This window comes from Solanum verrucosum, unplaced genomic scaffold, assembly GCF_900185275.1.
Source record: "Solanum verrucosum unplaced genomic scaffold, falcon-dt-bn FXZP01000007.1, whole genome shotgun sequence".
In the NCBI taxonomy this organism is placed as follows: Eukaryota; Viridiplantae; Streptophyta; class Magnoliopsida; order Solanales; family Solanaceae; genus Solanum; species Solanum verrucosum.
Genome location: NW_026020177.1, coordinates 2,469,069 through 2,489,377, shown reverse-complemented (window position 1 = coordinate 2,489,377; position 20,309 = coordinate 2,469,069). Strand labels below are relative to the sequence as shown.

Here is a 20,309-nt window from a genome sequence, read left to right as displayed (position 1 = left end):
TGGGCTAATTTGGGGATTGAAAATACTTATATAGGAGTCTTAGTGAATGGTAAAACGACATAGTATAGTAACTAATTAATTAGGAAAAGACTCAACTACCCCTGAAAATAACGACCAGCTGACCACCAACGGACCCCTATCAACGAACCGTGGTCTGACCTACAATCCGTCTTGGTGGACCATCGTTGGTCATCAGAAACGCGCATCGCCGACCTGATCGGCGATGCTTAACTAATTTCGTTGATCGGTCCAAAAGCTGAAAATCTGGAAGAGTATAAATGTGAATTTTTAAATGATGAAAAGGAGTTATGAAAGTTTGAGCAAATATTCTGAGTGTTTGAGAGTTCTTACTTGGAGTTTTTGATCCCAAACACTGTTTTAGAGTTTTTGAGTAGAATTTTAAGTTGGGTTTTGATTTTAAGTTAATTTCAAGCATTGTGAAGACTCGAATTTTGTTACCCAGCTGATGGAGAACATAGTTGGTAATATTTTCCTGCTTTTTATAATGTGTGGCTAAAACCCCCATTCTTGGGGTGTAATTATGTGATTAATTGTCTTAATTAGCTTATGGGTGTTAGTAATTCTCACCTTAAATATGTCGCATCAATACATCTTTCACCAAGGTAAATAAAAATGGGCTAAGGGTTAAACCTTGGTGCAACCCTATCAACATAAGAAAATGCTCTGAGTCTCCTCCCACTGTCCGTACTTGGGTCTTCGCTCCATCATACATGCCCTTAATCAGCCTAATGTACTCCATATGCACACCTCTAGCCTCCAAGATCCTCCATATGACTCCCCTAGAAACTTTATCGTAAGCCTTTTCGAAGTCGATGAACATCATGTGTAAGTTTTTTTTTTCACTTCCAATACTACTCCATCAGTCCTCTTACAAGTTAAATGGCTTCTGTAGTCAAGCATTCTTGCATAACTTTGAACTGGTCCTCACTCTCATCTCTACCACCTTCTTCCAAGCCTTCATAGTGTGGCTTAACAACTTGATACCCCTATATTTGTTGCAATTCTGAATTCCACCCTTCTTCTTGTACAACAAAATCATAGTACTCTATCACGATGCTTCAAGCATTTTTCACCATCTTGAAAACAACATTAAACAACTTGGCCAACCATAAGAATTTTTACCAATGACAATGTATTCCAAATTTTCTATTGTTTTCATTCGCGATACTTCAGATTTAGTCCACTTCACAGTTGGGACTCCATCAACGAAATTTATTAGCTATATTGGGATCGAATCTATGTTGACATTTTTGCTTAAGAGGTCTCATTGAGGGACGAGGGTTGCACCAAGGATGCATAATTGTTCACTGAATTAGGTAAAACTATAAGAATAACATGTTCCGAAGAATTGAGGGGGTGGGAGTGGATTGTGGAATCAATGTGAATTGCCTGATCAATCACCATCAATGATTGATCGTCAACTTCCACCATGGCGTATGATTAAGCAAATATGAGATTTAGCATGAAAAGAGTAAAGATATATTTCGTTTGATTAGAGTTTGATTTACTTCCTTTTAAATTAAAACTTTGGAATTTTTTATTTTTTATTTTGGGAGAGAAATTGTTGAGAGTTGCCATCACTTCAACAAATCTAAAAAAGGTTTAGTAACAAAAAGTCTCATGCTAGCTGACCCACAAAATCAATGTCAAATGATGTACAAACATTAACAACATTGGAAGAATAGAAGCACACTTTTCTTTAACCAATTAGACCCTCACAAGAAAAAAATATATATAAGAAGAAAAAGGGAACTCTAACCCAACCTTGTCAACTGCAAAAACCGTTATATTTGATTTCAACTTTTAAAGAGATGTAAAAGGAAAACAAATGGATTTTTTTAAATAGAAACACTATTTTCAATATTCAATATTAATAAAAAAAAATAAAGCAAAGTACACTGTAATTGTTTTTTTCACAGGGAAAAACTAAATAAAACTTAACCAAAATCAAACTGAAAATTCAGAAAAAGCATCTATAATATTATTTTAATATTTACTTAGGTAGAAAGTATGTATTATTTATTTATGATAAAATTTCTCACATAATTTATCTTTTTTTTGTTTTATTTATTTTGAAGAAAGGCATAAAGATATAAATTGCTAACTCTAACCCCCTTTTGTTCCCCTTCTTTCTCTCTCTACTACTGTGTTCTTCACACATCCTTCTCTCACCCTCTTCTCTTCTCTTTCCTACAAAACCAAAGACTACACAGAGCTTCTTCAACCCAAAATATTAGAGCTCCCTCCTCCATATCTAAAACCCACTTTGTTTTCTTTTCCTTCTTTATCAAAATTCTCTCTTTTTCAATTTTGGAGAAACTATAAACAACTCATTCTCCTTCGATCTCCATTTTTCTCTTTTGCTGAAATTCTACTCTACAAACAAACCGCGGTGGGTTCAACAGGGACAGGAGCACTGTATTGTAGGTGAGAATTTAGTTTCCAATTTTGGGGAATGTAGGGTAGAAATAGAGGGTATTTTGCTCTTGTTGAGGTTGTACTCAAAATTGGGACTCTTTTTTTTTTCTTTTGCATGTAGGTTTATGAGATCTCAAATTGGGCTATTACTTGCAATACTATCGGTTTATTTTTCTACTTTAATGGGGTGTGAAGTGTAAATAACTTGAATTTCTTTTTGTTTCAATGCTACAGTAGAATTCGTATGGGTTGTGGTTGTTCAATGTTTTTGAAGAAACTTGTGGCCGAGTTTCTAGCTTCTGGTGATTGCCCATCTGGTTAATTTGCTCAGAGAATATAAAAGGTTCAATCTTTTTGCTGTTGGTTTTGTTTTTTGTTTTATTTCAAAGTTATTGGATGAATTTTTGTACTTTGTCTGTGTTTCTTATATATGTACATGTGGTGCTAAGATCAATATTATTGGAACAAAATATAGAATAGAACATCTTGAATTAGGTTATTTTGGTTTCAGTATATATTAGGGTTTCATGAAGATAAGTTGGAAGAGGGAAGGAGTGCCTAATGCTATTCTGTTACTGGATGTCAACTTCTTATGATTTAGTCTATTAATGTTGTTTTTCATTGTCTTTTTGATTTTCTGTTAAAGGGGAATGGTGTTATTAGTATCATCTTTGGGAAGTGGAAACATATTAAAACCTTGTTGCTGTAAATAAATTTAGTATTGTGATGGTCCTGAAAAGTGAATGGATATATAGGAATCATATAGTCGAGCATAACCAGTTTCGGATTGAAGCATAGTTTGATTCATTGGGGAAAATAAATTTAACAGTAAAACACAAACTATGAAGATAAGACATGGTTTACTTTCCTTCCAAAACACCTTTCTTCTAAGAACTAGAAGAACAGGTTGAACAGAGGTTGATGCTTGTAGTCCATATTTGTTTCTTTAGGTCAAAAAGCGGAGATTGCACTTCCTTGGTTGACCATGAATCTTGGTCTTGTCGAATCATGGAAGTGCTTTAACTGTTAAGATTTCTCCTGAAATATCTAAGTCAAGTGTAGGTTTGTCAAATGTTTAATTCATGACGCACTACCTCCCATTTACTGACTCTATAATGTGCTAGTATAGGTAGAATGAATATAAAACCTATCTTTGTGATTTATAGATTAAAATAGTTTGTTTAGGAAATTCTTAGTACAATTGTAATGTACACTCAACAATTGAATAAAAAAAATAATAGAGATACTTCAAGAATTTATTAATGCCTTATTCATACTTATCCAGTCAGTTTCGAAGCTTCTATAGTTGTTTTCCACCTTTCCTTTTCTTTTCGTTTCTTCATCCCAAATGAAGCCTCTGAAGCTGACCTCTTCTGCTTTAGCTTATAAATATGATCTTTGTTCTCTTCTAAGCTATGTTACACAAATTCGTTTGATGTACGTACCGGATAAGGGTGTGTGCAAGGATTGGGTATGGCTATATCAAATTCTTTGCTAATTATTAGTGGCCTTTGAAGCTTTGTTGCCCGGATCCTCCAAAAATACCTCCGCATTCACGGTTACTTTCTTAAAAAAAGAAAAAAGATATGCCGCCGCATTCGTGTCGGATCCTCAAAAAATGTTTTTACATTTGGAGAATCCGACACTCGACCGACAACATTTTTTGAGTATCTAAGAAACAAGGTTTTGAAGGATCAGAACAAAGTATCCACATGCTTATCGCACCCATTCAACAAGTGTACGTCAAGGCTAGTGAACGATTTGTACAAAAGTGGTTCTAACTTCTAAGAACCTTCCCCCCTTGCAGAGATTGACCAAATTCGTTATCTCTCGCTCTTTATTAGTTTTTTCAACCCAAATGATGCCTGAGAACTTATCTCTTGCGCTTTCATTTATGAGTATGACCCTTTATCAAAAAACTTAATATGACCATTTATCAATAAAATGAATATGATCCTTAGTCCATCCAACTATGCACCTTTCTTCCTAATTGTGCAAAGATAAAATGGGGAAGAGTGAATAGAAACTAGGGTTCATTACAATAGGTAATAAAGAACCAGTTTGGGTCTATGCCATGTAGATTTATATACATGGAAAGTTAAACTTTCGTAAGAACAATGTAGGTGAAGTGAAATTAGATAGGATGATGCATGATTGTGCTTAATAGACAATTTAAAATCCAAGACTCAATCATTTAGACGAATGATATAATAGGTGAAGATGAATGCGAAAAATTTATTATGATTAGCTTAAATGGAGACGTACTATGCAAAATATGTCTGACAAATTGAAAGGTAAGTTCTATTGAATGGTTGGGAAATTCGATATTATCATACGAGTGAATATTGGGCCTCTTAAGTTGGCCAATCCAATATATTCATAAAGGTAAATGTTGTAAAGATATTGATTTTAAGATGGATGTTTGGTCCTACGTGATTGGACAAGATCAGAAACGATGACATATGACAGAGGGTGCTATTAGCACTTATGGAAGATAAAATGAGAAAAAATAGTCTGAGATAGGTTGTCCGTGTTCTATGGAAACATACAAACACCGTCTCCAAACACCAGTCCTTAGGTACGACAACATGGTGGTTAAATGTAATAAACAAGGCACAGGAGAATCTAATGAAGAGGGGAATACATATGTGTCCTAGATGTTTTTTTTGTGAGCTACAGGCAGAGACAATCAACCATCTGTTTCTTCATTGCAAGGTGGTCAGACAATTGTGGCACTTATTTACCAGCTTCAGGGGCACAAGCTGGACCATGCCACAAAGGGCAAATCAGGCTATAGAAAGCTGGAACACTGAAGGCAGTGGCAGTACAGACCAAAGCAGATGGAGAATTGTCCCAGCAGTGATTTGGTGGACCATATGGAAGGAAAGAAATATGAGATGCTTTGAGAGTATTAGTAGTCCCTTACACAGGATCAAAACGAATTGCATAATCACTTTTTGCTATTGGTGCAGTTTGGAGTATGTAGATGATCCTATAGTTGTTATAGATATCCTAGGTTCTTTGTAAGTTGTAGTAGGTTCTAGTTTTGTTTTGTTTTGAGTACTCGCAACTGTATGTAGCTCCATGATGTAAATTTGGGATCCCAGCCTTTAGTGTTGAAGATTAATACACAAAATTGTTACCTTTGTCAAAAAATGTAATAAACAAGGTGTCGGGTATCACAAAGCCTACAATTCCTCAAAAATCAACATGAGTCTGGATAGGACTTGAAAATAATGGAAGTAGAAGATCCATAGAGTCGTTACCAACTAATAGGGGCTAAGAATTTGAATTAGATGTTGTTGTTCACTTACATTAGTTTCAGTCAGAATCTTTTAGTCTAGTTAGAGGCTCGTTTCCGTGTAGGGATAAGTGGGTGATTTGGAGAACACAAATCTGCCTTAAAACACTACTATTCAGTATTAGAATGAAATGGACCTGAATACATCAATGGACCCTATCAATTATCAAAAGTAGAAACATCAATTGATATAGATGATTCTTACAGTTGACACTGATTGTAGTTTGAGGTTGAGGATAGTTGATTGATTGATTGCTATGGATCATGGCCAAATAGCCAATCAAGCCAGAAGTTAAGAGCAACCATTGGGTGCCTGAAAAAAAGTCTCTTTCATTTGACAGTAAGTGGATCAAGCTTGTCATTTTAACTATATTTAAGGTTTCCACTTGACTTCAACGTATCTAGAATTCGACCACAAAAACTTGTCTCTGGACGTAGGTTTGAACTACAAACACTGAAACCTCTTAAATTTTCTCAGGCTGCCTAGAACATGATTAAAAAATTACCATGGAACAAAAGTACATCATGGCTGATGTTAAATTTGTCCAAGGCTCTCCTTTAGTGTTCTTACTCGTATACTTATTCCTAGATATGATGTTCATGTTTTCCTGGGAATCCCAGGTTCTTCAGACTTGGTCCTTGTGGATAATAAACCAAATTATGTTTATCTTTCCCACATTAGTTTTCCAACTTGAGTGTCCATAGAGAAGGGGTTCTATAGTTTTAGATTTATCAAAAAAGAAACAAATTGTTCCAGAATTTCAGTCAAAATTCACTTTCCTTTCCCTTAGCTCTAGTGTGGTTCTTTTAGATTATGTGTAGACTTGTGAGAAATATAGGAAAAGAATATTATTGAATTGTTGTTGTGTCTACATTATTACATTGAGACCCTATTTATAGACCTTAGAATACAATCATTTACCAAGTAGGATACTATTTAGTATTCCTATTTCTATTCTTATTCCTAATCTAATAGGATTGTATAAACCTAGTCCTATTCTTATAGGATTGTATAAACATATTCCTATTCTAATAGGATTGTATAAACCTATTCATAATCTAACACTCCCCCTCAAGCTAGTGCATACAATTCATGTACCTAGCTTGTTACAAATGTAATTAACATGAGGACCGATGAGGGGCTTGGTGAGACATCTGCGAGTTGATCACTCGACTTCACAAAATTGACAATAAATTTCAATGTGCTTGATCTTCTCATGAAATATTGAATTTGATGCATAATGCCGATAAAACACAGAGTGATAAAATTATAGTGTTGGAACTTCCCAAACCAAGTTTGCAAAAACTGTTTCAGACCATAGAGTGATTTACGTAATCAACATACAGGGCTACTAAACTCCCCCTTTGCTCCATATAGACTTCTTCACAATGCAGCGAACATAGTAAGTGCTCAAAATCTAGTATAAAGTGCATGGTTCATGTTGGAATCAATAGACAGTCGATATTAAACAAGTCACTGAAAAACTGCCCGAAACATGCTCATATGCCGGAGTATTAGATTTGATGGCTAAAAGTGGTCACAATCTAAGAAATAAAATGATTATATAGGATAATTCGAATTGATGGAACGACCCCATTGAAAAAGAGAAATAATATGGGTAGGGTCGGAATGATGACACGACACTACTGAAAAAGAAAAATTATACGGGTAGGGTTGGAATGATGGCACAACCCTACGCAAATCAGATTTGAGGAGTCACCGAAAAGACGAATGGAACAATGCAAAACAAATCCGAGGAGTCACTAAAAAGACACATGATGCTGTGCAACTCAGATATGAGAAAATAGTTCGGAAAAATCCACGATACTACACAAATTAAATATGAATAGTCCGGAAAGATGCATGGTGCTACGCAAATCAAATATGCAAAAAAAGGTAGTCACCGGAAGGATGGAACGGTGTTACAAAAATTATATATGAAAAAGTAGTCACTGGAATGATGGCACAGTGCTACACAAATTAATTATGAAAAAGTAGTCACCGGAAAGATGGCACGGTGCTACAAGTTAGATATAAGAAAGTAGTCACCGGAATGATGGCACGGTGCTTACATAAATCAAGTATGAGAAAATAATCACCAGAAAGATACACGGTGAACCAACTTTTGCTAACATAATTGTTGACCAGCCGGGCAGCATATATGGGTGCCACCCACAGGCAGCGGAAGCTCTTTAATTCTCTACCAAGTTCGTAGAGGCTCTGATACCATGTGAGAAATATAGGAAAAGAATATTATTGAATTGTTGTTGTGTCTACATTATTACATTGAGACCCTATTTATAGACCCTAGAATACAATCCTTTACCAAGTAGGATACTATTTAGTATTCCTATTCCTATTCTAATAGGATTGTATAAACCTATTCCTATTCTTATAGGATTGTATAAACATATTCCTATTCTAATAGGATTGTATAAACCTATTAATATTCTAACAAGACTCGAATACACTCTTGCTATGGGTAAAGAGACAACATGGTCTAGATATGATGAACTGTGTAACTGCGTTACAGATTATTGCCGTTAAAAGAAGAGGTTTCTCAATTTCTAAACTTGTCCCAGGGATGGCAATTCACCCTGCTGAGTGTTAATTAACAATGGGATCAACTTCTGTTCCTTTCCTCATTTATTCTGTAATAGAGTCTCCTCTCAAGCATGTGCAAGAAAATTGCAATTTCAACTGTACATGGCATCTCTGCAGCAAGTTATAAAGTGATGTGATAATTCAGCGTTTCTTTCTTTTATTTTTCATTTTCCTGACATCATATTTTGGAAAGGATTTTGATGAATGTATCATATATATATTAGGTTATAGTGGACATGTCTTTTCGGAAGTATATTCTCCCTTGTGATGCACCATCTGGAAGTATGAAATCATTGAACATATCTGGAAAGGCTAATCAAAATTCTCAGCCATCTGATCCACAAAGATCAACAGAGGCTGATGTGGACATCGACATGGGTGAGGTCTATTTTTTGATTATGCATTTCCTATCAGCTGGGCCATGTCACAGAACTTATGGGCAATTCTGGAATGAGCTTCTGGAGCATCAACTTTTACCCCGTAGATACCATGCTTGGTATTCAAGGAGTGGAGCACCAAGTGGTGACGAAAATGATGATGGGAGGTCTTTCCCATTAAGTTACAATAGATTGGTGGAAAGGTAACCTTTGCTCCCCAATTCATCAAATGCCAAGGATACATGACTTATCAATTCCTCTTTAACCAATCTCTTGTCATGTATTTCTTCTTTTATATCTCCATGTTAGTAACATGTTTTCTGAATGGCATTGAAGTACAGTTTATGAATTGCTTTCAGATTGAAAGATGTTACTCTCTGTGATAGGCCTTTATCTGTTGATATTTGATAAGCATCAAACTATTGAAAACTGAGGTCATTCAGTTGTTTTGATTCAAGAATGAAGCCATTTGTACAAATTGCAGATAAAAGAAAATCATCTGGTTTATTGTAAATGTTGTTTTTGTTTGACAGTTAATCTCTTATTGATCCCTTGCTTCCCTCCAGCCTTTTATAAACAGTACTTTTGGTACTTCCTCATCCTCTTTTGAGAAAATGAAAGCAGTTAGGATCATACTCTCCCTCTTTCCTGAGTTATGTTTGCTGCTTACTGTGTTCATAGTTATATAGTGTGTGATGTATCTAGGTACTCTCACGTGGGAAAGGATCACTTGGTGAAGCTCTTAAAACAATTATTGTTGAGTGTGAAAGCCCCCCCTCTGGGTATGGTTGATGGCAATACAATTAATGCAGCAGCTGTTCCAACTCTGCTAGGAACTGGTTCCTTTTCACTTCTCAGCAGTACGTTCTCTAGTTTCACTACTCTTCACTTGGTTATCAAGAAATTTCATGAGTTCTTCATGCTCTGTGAATTTCGATGTCGTAAATATTAAGATTCCATCTGTGTCATTTCATGTGAAGCAGATTGAATGAGCACAAAGCTTAAATATTTATTTGATTTGTATTAGATTAGTCACAGTGATTTAAATACGTTGAAGGAAACAATAATGATTTAAAGTTAGTTAATGGAGAATGTGTCACATTATAGTTTAAACTTGTTTTTCTGGGTTTTGCAGAAGTCCTATAGAGTAATATTATTAGTAGAATCCTGCCTAGTAAACATTAGGTGCCAAAACTGGCGAATGGAGGGGGGGGTTAGTTTCATGTCCTTCTTGACAAGAACCATTATGCACCACTTGATGAATCCCCGAGTGGTAGAGGGTTTTACTTTCTTCTTTCTGTTAGCTCTCAACTACCCTTGAACTCTCTTCCTCTCAGGTGATCAAGATCAGAGGAATGATGAAGTTAAGCCTCCAGGTCACTTACGTTGGCCGCACATGCTAGCAGATCAGCTGCGTGGACTAAGTTTGAGAGAAATTGGTGGTGGATTTTCTAAACACCATCGTGCACCATCTATCCGTGCGGCGTGTTATGCCATTGCAAAACCATCCACTATGGTGCAGAAAATGCAAAATATTAAAAAAGTTCGAGGACATAGGAACGCAGTTTATTGTGGTAACTTCTTTGGTTTGCATGTCTTATTTTTATATCATCGCCTCTGTGGACTCAATGATAACTATCTTTCTGAGTGGCTGAGTGCCCTAAGACTTGAGTTATATAACTTCATGTGTAACTTCTTACTTTGTCTGAATGTTTACCCTTAAGCAAAAGTAAGTAGTGGTCCCATTTTGACGATACTGTTCGCAAACTTTGCTACATGGTGTGTGTGTAATTTTTGACACTGGGTAATCATAAAGTAGCTTTATTTTGATGATCATCATTCTGCTTTTGCTGTTATGTAGAGTTATGAATTTTTTCAGTTTTCATCTGGTCAAGGTGGGTTTATGTTCGCTTCTTATTTTGGGCTTGACCCATTGAGTAATTTAGTTAATTAAGCTTTGTTTTAATTAGGCGTTCTGTCAATTTATTCATTGATTCAATTGAATAATAAAGTGGAATATTGACTGCAGCAATATTTGATCGGTCTGGGAGATATGTTATAACTGGCTCAGATGACCGACTTGTAAAGATTTGGTCAATGGAAACTGCATATTGCTTGGCCAGCTGTCGTGGGCATGAAGTAAGTTGTTTCTATAGCTATCTTGATTCATCTCCTAATCTTCTATCTTTTGAGTTCACTATTATTGTTTTTCTTTCAGGGTGATATCACGGACCTAGCTGTCAATTCCAACAACACTTTAGTAGCTTCTGCTTCAAATGATTGCATCGTCAGAGTTGTAAGATACTTTTTCAAAGTTACATGATTTCCTATCATATGTTTTTCTGAGTGGTCATCTTAGTGTTCTTTTTTAATTCTAACAGTGGCGCTTGCCTGATGGGCTGCCGATTTCTGTGTTGCGTGGTCATACTGGAGCTGTTACGGCAATAGCATTTAGTCCAAGACCCAGTTCTATTTATCAGCTCTTATCGTAAGATCATTTGATTGTCTATGCTACTTTGGTGGAGTTCTGTGTGCAATATCTTTGTATCTCTGATTCATTTTCTTAATTGTGTATCTGCACAAAGTTTTATTCAAATGTTACCCTGAAGAGGAGATCTCATCCTGTAGGTAATCCTTTACATGAGATTGAAGTGATATTAAAGAAGCACCCCTAGTGTCTCCTAATTAAAGAAAATAACTCCAACTTTTGCAAAGCTTTTGTAATATTTTTCAGACATCTAATAGAGGGATTGTCTAGAGGAAGCTGTGTCTTTCAAAGTATTAGTCACGCTATTTGTTCAAACAAAATGGTAACTGACCTGAATAGAGGATTCATATGACCCTAATTGATTTGGAATGAGGCTTAGTTGATTATTGATAATTGAAAAAGTAACTGTTCACCTGTCAATACCCAGGCATATGCTGTTTTAAGTTGACTTGAGCTTGCTAATTGTTGTCCTGTCCATAAGAGATCGTTCAAGGTTTCACTGCCCGATCATCTGGATGGTTTGTGTTTCTTAAATTATTTTCTCTGAAAGCTATCATATTCTTGGTAGTTTTACTTCAAATAGTTAATCTCTTTCTTTCCCTTCCCATTCCATAAATCTTGTTCTTTGTCACGTTAGCTGTTTCAACCCACTCTATCTGCACTATGGCTAAGAACACAAGTAGTCTTTTGTGTAGAGACAGTCTTACATTGTGAAGATACCTTACGACCTCAACATAGAGTCTTATCCAATGAAATAACTTGATTTTCTATCATTCTTTAATTGCTCATGGAACATTTTATCATAAGGTAAAAAATAATTTTATTAATGATGGTATGCTTTTATTGCTCATGGAAGAAACTCTTGTATACAAGTGGTATACCAAAGAGAACCTGCAAAAAAGGAGATGTTTTTTTCTATCTCTATGTATGCTGTATAATGTCACTCTTTGACTACTATATATGCTATGCTGCTACCATTACCGCAGGTCATCTGATGATGGAACATGCCGGATTTGGGATGCTAGATATTCCCAGTTTAATCCACGCCTATACATACCCAAACCGCCTGAAACAGTTGCTGGTAAGTTGCTATGTTTATCTGTTGGCTATGTTGCTCAGACTCTTAAAAAATGCCTCCACATCCATGTCGGTTTCTCCAAGTTTATATTACTTTTGGAGGATCTGGCACTCTCCTGTTGACATTTTTGAAGAGTCCGAGCAACATTGTGCCTGTCGGCATTCTGAATCCAAATTTAAATGGCAAATGTCTAAATGGTTGTAGGGAAGAACACTGGTCCTTCATCAAGCACTGTTTTGCAAAGCCACCAGATCTTCTGTTGTGCATTCAATAACAGTGGAACATTCTTTGTAACTGGAAGCTCAGACACTTGTGCAAGAGTAAGAACAGATTACTCTGTCCGACTCTTATTCACTGTCATTAACCTGTGGTTGTAGATTTCTGACACTGATATGTTGCTGCTTACGAGAATCTTATCTACTTGCAGGTCTGGAATGCTTGTAAATCTAATTCTGATGATTCAGAGCAGCCTAATCATGAGATAGAGATTTTATCTGGTCATGAAAATGATGTAAACTATGTGCAATTCAGGTTGATAGCTCCATGACAAGGTTTTATGTGTCCGTTCAATTCAAGTGTGTTTCCATTCCTTGTGCTCACGATCTTGTCTTGTGAATGCAGTGGTTGTGCTGCTGCGTCCAGGTTTTCCTCCACTGATGCATCAAAGGATGACTGTGGCCCTAAGTTCAAAAACTCATGGTATGTCTCAGGAAATTAAAGGAACTAAAAGACAAAGTAGGAAAGAGTAACGATTGTTCTTTCGCGATGTTAGCTACATACTGTATAACTCTGTCGTCATAAATATTGCTTGTGATTTTGGTTAAAGAAGCTTGACAACCGAAGTTTACTGTTTCAGGTTTAATCATGATAACATCGTTACTTGTTCCCGTGATGGTAGTGCAATCATATGGATCCCGAGATCACGTAGATCGCATGTGAGATCCCAGTTCAATCCTTCCTTTCTTTCTAAGCTCGAAGCAATATCTAGATTTGTTCTAATCTGTTTCATTATTCTCATACCGTATGCTCATTGTTTAAGGGAAAGGGTGGACGTTGGCAGAAAGCGTATCATTTGAAAGTTCCACCACCGCCAATGCCACCTCAACCTCCTCGAGGCGGGCCACGTCAAAGAATTCTTCCAACTCCACGTGGTGTTAATATGATTGTCTGGAGCTTGGATAACCGTTTTGTCCTTGCTGCTATCATGGGTATGATGTATTTATACATTTTCCGCGCATGAAGAGCATCTAAATTAGCTGACGAATTAATACAACTCTTTCAGCTAGACTGCTTTTTAAATTTTTAACTCTTGGTCACTGCCTTCAGTTCTTCTCCCTGATTTCTTCAGTGGGTACTTCCCATTGGTAGATTCTCCACCATGCTTCTTGGTACTGTTCCTTGTAAAATAATTTTAATAAAATAACTTCAGCTTGTTCTCATCCCTAAGGCTTAAGTTCACTCTTCTTTTTCTTTTGCACCTATAATTCTTGCTGAAGCCCTAAGATGTTATCTTAAGGAGATCTGATGAAACTTCGTTTGTTTGCAGATTGCAGAATATGCGTGTGGAATGCTGTTGATGGTAGCTTAGTGCATTCTTTGACGGGTCATACTGAATCTGTAAGTTATATCATGCAATTTGATAATGGTTTGTCATAATAGCTGTCATAAATGGGCAAGCCTTCAAAGATTGTGAACAAGATCTGCCCTATACTAAAATGAACTGGACTGAAGACCCACTTTATCATATTATTATTTATTACTCCCTCTGTTCAATTTGTTGTCCTACTTTCCATTTTAGTCCGTTTCAAATTGAATGCCTCTTTCCTTATTTGCCAACTCTTTATTTCAACTTTCCACATGACATGTTTAAGACCACAAGATTAAAGGGCATTTTGGTACATTTGACATATCTTTAATTTAAGACCACGAGATTCAAAGTCTTCTTACTTTCTTCAACTTTGTGTCAAGTCGAAATAGGACAAACAAATTGAAACAGAGGGAGTACATTTTAGCTGCCTGAACATAAGATTAAACTTATGTAGGAGTTGATTACAAAATTGCATTTACTTTTGTTTGCTCGGACTGTGTCTCATGGTGTGTGCTTTGTGATTGCAGACCTATGTACTTGATGTCCATCCTTCTAATCCTAGAATAGCCATGAGTGCTGGTTATGATGGGAAAACAATTGTCTGGGATGTGAGTAATAACTGATATCCTCCCCCCTCGTACTAAAATTTTCTTTTACATATACATGATTCATCAAGTCAAGTACCAAAATTCCACATAAATCCTTCAACTTTGTAGATATGGGAAGGTGCACCTATTCGAACATACGAAATTGGGCGATTCAAGCTAGTTGATGGAAAATTTTCTCCGTAAGTCTATGATCTTACTTGTGCTTTCTACAGCTTTTCTCAATACATTTGATGTTACTTCAAGAGATTCAAGATCAGGTGTGTCAAAGACATCGGATGTAATCTATACAGCTGTTTTACTTGGAAAAGGAGATGCCAGATTTAGTACATTCAATTCACCTTGTGTATGCTAAATTTAATTAGCCACGGACAAGTTGTTAGCTTTGATGTATGTTTCTTTCTGTCTTATAGGGATGGGACATCAATAATACTTTCAGATGATGTTGGCCAATTGTACATATTGAATACAGGGCAAGGAGAATCCCAGCAGGATGCCAAGTATGACCAGGTTTGTTGTAGTCCAGAAGTATTTTGGTTGCATCATCCCGGATTTAGTAAATGATTTCTGATTCATGTCTTGAAACAGTTTTTTCTTGGAGATTATCGCCCTGTCGTTCAGGATACAAATGGAAATGTCCTTGACCAGGTTGGTGGTCTGTCAATTCCTTACTAAACTGTCTTTGTACTCATGTGCTGCCTATTCAAGAAACTACAAGTTAAGAAAGGAAGGTCGAGATTAAGTGCTAGATAGGTTCAGGGTTGCACCATTTAATTCAAAACAATTTGAAGTGAACATTTTAGTAAGTTTAAAGGCTCACCTATTCTTATTGATATTGATTAGAAAATTGACATTTGAAAATATCCTAGACTCCGTCATTGTCTATCATAGTTTGAATTTGAATGATTGGTATCACATTCCACGGATCGCCTTTCTAATTCAAAATAATCTAAAGTGAACTTTTTAACTAATTCATACATTGACTCATCCTCGCCAATACTGGCTGGGAATTGAGATTTGAAATTATTCATTCTGGTTATTGTAATCTATCGTTGTATAAATGTTTTAAATTGTAAATCATTGGTATCACCATCCATGGACCATTATTATTAGCAGTGCTGCAGTGGCTTGTGTGATTCATGTTCCTTGAGAAACTGTTCTCTTAAACTTATTCAAAAAAAAAAAACTGTTCTCTTAGTTTGGTACACGGAGATGTACTTGTTATGCCAGCTCATACTTTGCAGCATCTGCTTCATATGGTCTCCAATTCTGCGCTGTTCTTCATTACTTTTGGGGTGCTATTTTCTGCATTGTATCATAATTCTCTGGGATATAAAATGCATCCAATCTATTAAGTTCTGAGTGCATAATGGTTAATATATAAATTGTATTTGTATCAAGCTGTATGGATAATATAAGTGTGCCTGTAAACTACTGCTTTCTTGCTGAGACAGTATCTCTTCAAGTTTTAAAACTTATTACATCTCAAACTGGCATTTCATTTTCTCTCCGAGGGGCTGTTAACCCCAACTTCTACGAATTTGAAGGCAGCTTTTGTTTATGCTTTTTCTTAATTTATAATATTTTACAGGAAACACAACTTGCTCCGTACAGGAGGAATATGCAAGATCTCCTTTGTGATGCAGGTTGGTGATTGTGATTCTTGTTTAAAGAATGTCATTATTTTTCCCCATGTCTCATGTATGTATATGATGACAGGCATGATTCCATATCCAGAGCCATACCAGAGCATGTATCAACGAAGGCGGTTAGGAGCTTTGGGAATCGAGTGGAGACCCTCGTCATTCCGATTTTCTATTGGAACAGACTTCAACATGGACCAGCCGTACCAAACTTTTCCCATCATAGACTTGGAAATGCTGATTGAACCACTTCCAGGATTTGTGGATGCAATGGATTGGGAACCAGAAATTGAGATACAAAGTGATGAATCAGATTCAGAGTATCATGTAACTGAGGAGTATTCTTCTGGAAAAGAGCACGGGAGTTTCTGTTCTGATGCTTCTGCAAATCCAGAAAATAGTGACGAAGACAGTGAGGCTGAAGACAATCAAAAAGATGCGCTTCGTAGATCAAGAAGGAAGAAACAGAAAGAAGAAGTAAAAGGCTTTTATGTATTTTTGCATCAGCATTTTCTTTTTATATGCAGTGCTTGATAATCATTTTTGCTTCTTTGTTAAGGCTGAAGTTATGACATCCTCTGGAAGGCGTGTAAAAAGGAAGAACTTGGATGAGTGTGACAACAGTTCTCATAGGATCAATCGCTCTAGGAAATCAAGACATGGTCGAAAAGCGAAGAAAAAGTCTTCATCAAAATCTTTGAGACCCCAGAGAGCTGCTGCTCGCAATGCCCTTCATTTGTTTTCCAGAATTACAGGGACATCTACTGAAGGAGAAGATGAATATGGTTCAGAAAGCGATTCATCTGATAGTGAGTCCACACTTCAGGACTCGAACAATGGAAATGAAGATTCGGATGTGTCCTTAAGTAGTGAACGACTTGGACATTCGAAGGGGAAAGAGATATGTGTTGATCACTCTGATGAAACAAATAAGCTCCAGCCATTTCCCAACTCTAATCTCAATGGTGGAATTAGGAGGAGATTGGTCCTAAAACTGCCAAATCGTGATTCAAGTAAATATGGGCCTCCAATGAATTACAATCCTGGTCTAGCTGGTCCATCTTTGGTCCCTGAGGAAGGTGCTGAAGTAAGTCAAAACTACTTTGGCTGTGAGGATTACAACCTGAGGGATGCTAATGGTGACATAAGAGAAAAGAGTGAAATTGATCAACCCACAAAAATTGAAAATCACTTGGACCTCTTGGAAGGGTGCAAAGATGGAAACATCAAATGGGGAGGGGTCAAATCCCGCTCAACCAAGCGCTCTAGGATGGGAGAATTGTTTCCATCAGGCTCTGAGACAGGACCTAGCTCATTTGCTGAGGGAAACATTCTGAAAGAAAATGTTGTTAATGGGCACCCAATGCTTGAAAAGGAGAACCACAGCGTTCCTCCTTGTTCAGGGATCCAAAATGAAACCAATGGAATTATTCATGTCAATGAGAATCATTGTCAGGATTCTATGCAGGAGACAGAAAATGTTAAGCTTTTAGATGGTACTGACAGTGATCATCCATGTAAACAAAATGCAACTCCTGTCCCAATGAGGTTGCGTATTAGGTCAAAGACTCTTTTTGGTCATCCTGATAACTGTGACATGATTGATGCAAAGACTTCATTGGACGATTCTGGGTGCACTGCTTGTGATACAGTTTCTGAATGTCAGGACACTGAGAAGGTCTTAAGTTCAGAAGCCCCCACTGAAGAAGATAGCAGAACACCGACTTTAGATGATGGAGACCGTGAGAAAAAGTTAGATGCAGATAATATTGGTGGATCTTCTGGGACAGAATTGCAAGCTCCACAGCCGGTGCGGTCACATGATATGTTCACTGCTGTCTATAGAAGGTCAAAATTTGGTCGGAGTAGAAGTGGTAGAGAAAGTGTCAGTGGAAGTATGGAAGCGACCACTTCAAACGTGGGGAGCCATAGTCTAGCTGAGGGATCTGAGGCCGTTATCGAGGGAGTTCGAAGAACTAGGTCTATTAGATTAAGACCAACAACTTGTGATGTGAATCCTGCACAGAACAATGACAGATTCATGCAGTCACATGACGGTTCCGAGGGGACCTCAGTGGAAAAGACAGCAGGTAACAACGATGATGAAAGTTCATTTGAAGAGAAGCTACTTGGTTCAGCTAGTTCTGTTGGGTTGCGTTCTACCCGAACACGGAGAGCCAGCTATTCTGCCCGTGAACCTAGTCCTCCAGACAGAAAGAAATCATACCAAGCAGCAAAAAGCTCATGGTTGATGTTGGTAGCCCATGAGGAGGGCTCCCGGTATATACCTCAGCGAGGGGATGAAATTGTATACTTAAGACAGGTATTCTTGAATTTATATTAGTTTTCAAGATTTGTGTTTCTAGAATTCTTTTCTCTTAACAGAAACTGGTCCTTAATCTACACTTGGTGATCTATACAGGGCCATGAAGAGTACATAAGTCAGAATAGTTTGAGGGATTTAGGCCCCTGGAAAACAATAAAGGGAAAAATAAGAGCAGTAGAATTTTGTTTGATTGAAAACCTCGAGTTCAAAACACGGCCAGGTTCTGGAGAAAGCTGTGCTAAAATGACGCTGAAATTTGTAGATCCTGCTTCTGATGTGGTGGGGAAATCATTTCAGTTGACACTGCCTGAAGTGACTGGTTTCCCTGATTTTCTTGTTGAAAGAACCAGATATGATGCTGCTATAGAAAGGAACTGGACTTCTCGGGACAAATGCCAAGTTTGGTGGAAGAATGAAGGTGAGGAAGATGGGAGTTGGTGGGAAGGTAGGATTCTAAACGTGCAAGCTAAATCTCATGAATTTCCTGACAGCCCCTGGGAAAGGTATATTGTCCGATACAAGAGTGATCCATCGGAAACTCATCAGCATAGTCCTTGGGAACTATATGATGCTGACACACAATGGGAACAACCCCGTATAGATGATGAAACCAGAGAGAAGCTGATGAGTGCGTTTACTAAGCTGGAGCAATCCGGGAATAAAGCTCAGGTAACAATATTTGCTTGCAGTACTAATTCATATTAACAGAACACACATCTCAATAGTTTTTTGCTGGGCTTGCAGGACTATTATGGGGTTGAAAAATTGAGACAGGTTTCACACAAGTCAAACTTCATTAACAGGTAAGCCCAGTTGGTTTCATCATTTTCTGTTTGTACTAGTTTCATGCCCTGACGAGTTGCATTACTTGGCAGTGTGCATTATGAATCTATGATTATCAGAATACTTGTGCCAAACCAAATGTAAAGTTCCCTATAAATGTCAAATGATGCATACTAATGAAGTATTACTAATTTGCAGGTTTCCTGTTCCCTTGTCACTTGAAACTATTCAGGCTAGGCTAGAGAACAATTACTATAGGAGTCTGGAGGGAATGAAACATGACATTGAGGTGATGCTCTCAAATGCCGAGTCATATTGTGGAAGAAATGTCGAGTTAACAACGAGAGTGAGACGTTTGTCTGAGTGGTTCAGACGGACACTCTCATCTTTGTAGCAACTTCTGATGCAATTTTGTAGAAATTACTGCCCATTTAACTTGGTCCAGGCCCCCTCGATATTGTAAATAACATTTTTGGCGCTGCTAATTTTTTGATTCTTTTTCTTTTTACGAATACCAAATCCTTCTAGGTCAGGAAAATAGGCTGAAGATTCTTTATAGGAGGTTGGGGGAGACTAGGGGAGCTATCCAGCCCAAATTCATTATTTCTAGTTTAACATCTAAATGTACTGAAACTGATCAAAGATCGTTGAAGCTAAAAATTCTGGGGCTTAAACCCATTGACTGGAAATATCTTTAGCCCAGACCAATGCATTACCATCTGTATCTATTAATGATGTGCATCTATCTGCCTTAAACAACAACAACATAATCAATGAAAATCCACTAAGTGGGGTTTGGGGTTTATAGTGTAGGCAGATTACCTCGTGAGGTTGTTTCTGAAAAACCCTCAATTCAAGAGCATCAAGCCCAAATAAAAGAAGAAGAAAGCATAGGCATTTATTAGAAAAGCAATGCAAAGTCTACAAGAAAAAATACTAACAACAGTAAAATAGTGTGATAATTGATAACAAAATTAACAACATATGTCAAGAATTACAAGGGTACGACTAGTACTATGGTAGACACTAACAAGCCTAAACCCTCGGAAGGCAAGACAATTCTCCACCTCTACTAT

General features: G+C 37.1%; 1 protein-coding gene across 3 annotated transcripts; it reads left to right on the top strand.

Annotated features, from left to right (window-relative positions):
• The first annotated feature begins 2,154 nt into the window (after positions 1 to 2,154).
• Positions 2,155 to 19,922, top strand: LOC125829069 (uncharacterized). 3 transcript variants are annotated; one of them, XM_049508343.1, is made up of 25 exons: positions 2,155 to 2,444; positions 2,677 to 2,782; positions 8,570 to 8,925; positions 9,428 to 9,582; positions 10,060 to 10,296; positions 10,752 to 10,861; positions 10,941 to 11,018; positions 11,104 to 11,210; positions 12,197 to 12,291; positions 12,493 to 12,608; positions 12,716 to 12,819; positions 12,910 to 12,987; positions 13,145 to 13,223; positions 13,328 to 13,496; positions 13,835 to 13,905; positions 14,404 to 14,484; positions 14,593 to 14,663; positions 14,895 to 14,991; positions 15,070 to 15,129; positions 16,073 to 16,127; positions 16,201 to 16,601; positions 16,684 to 18,447; positions 18,547 to 19,119; positions 19,195 to 19,253; positions 19,432 to 19,922. In XM_049508343.1, exons 3-25 carry the CDS (start codon positions 8,582 to 8,584, stop codon positions 19,625 to 19,627), a joined length of 5,100 nt encoding a protein of 1,699 aa, XP_049364300.1. In that variant the 5' UTR covers positions 2,155 to 2,444; positions 2,677 to 2,782; positions 8,570 to 8,581; the 3' UTR covers positions 19,628 to 19,922. The 3 variants fall into 3 exon arrangements, with proteins under 3 accessions (XP_049364300.1, XP_049364301.1, XP_049364299.1); XM_049508344.1 differs by having other exon boundaries at positions 2,674 to 2,782; positions 13,334 to 13,496; XM_049508342.1 differs by having other exon boundaries at positions 2,674 to 2,782.
• The last annotated feature ends 387 nt before the right edge of the window (positions 19,923 to 20,309 follow it).

Bases quoted from the DNA above. Each gene is read 5' to 3' on its own strand.
- LOC125829069 (XM_049508343.1), top strand. From the start codon at position 8,582: ATGTCTTTTCGGAAGTATATTCTCCCTTGTGATGCACCATCTGGAAGT. The intron at 13,497-13,834 runs GTATGATGTATT...GTTTGTTTGCAG, and splicing joins TGTCCTTGCTGCTATCATGG to ATTGCAGAATATGCGTGTGG. The intron at 16,128-16,200 runs GTTGGTGATTGT...ATATGATGACAG, and splicing joins AGATCTCCTTTGTGATGCAG to GCATGATTCCATATCCAGAG.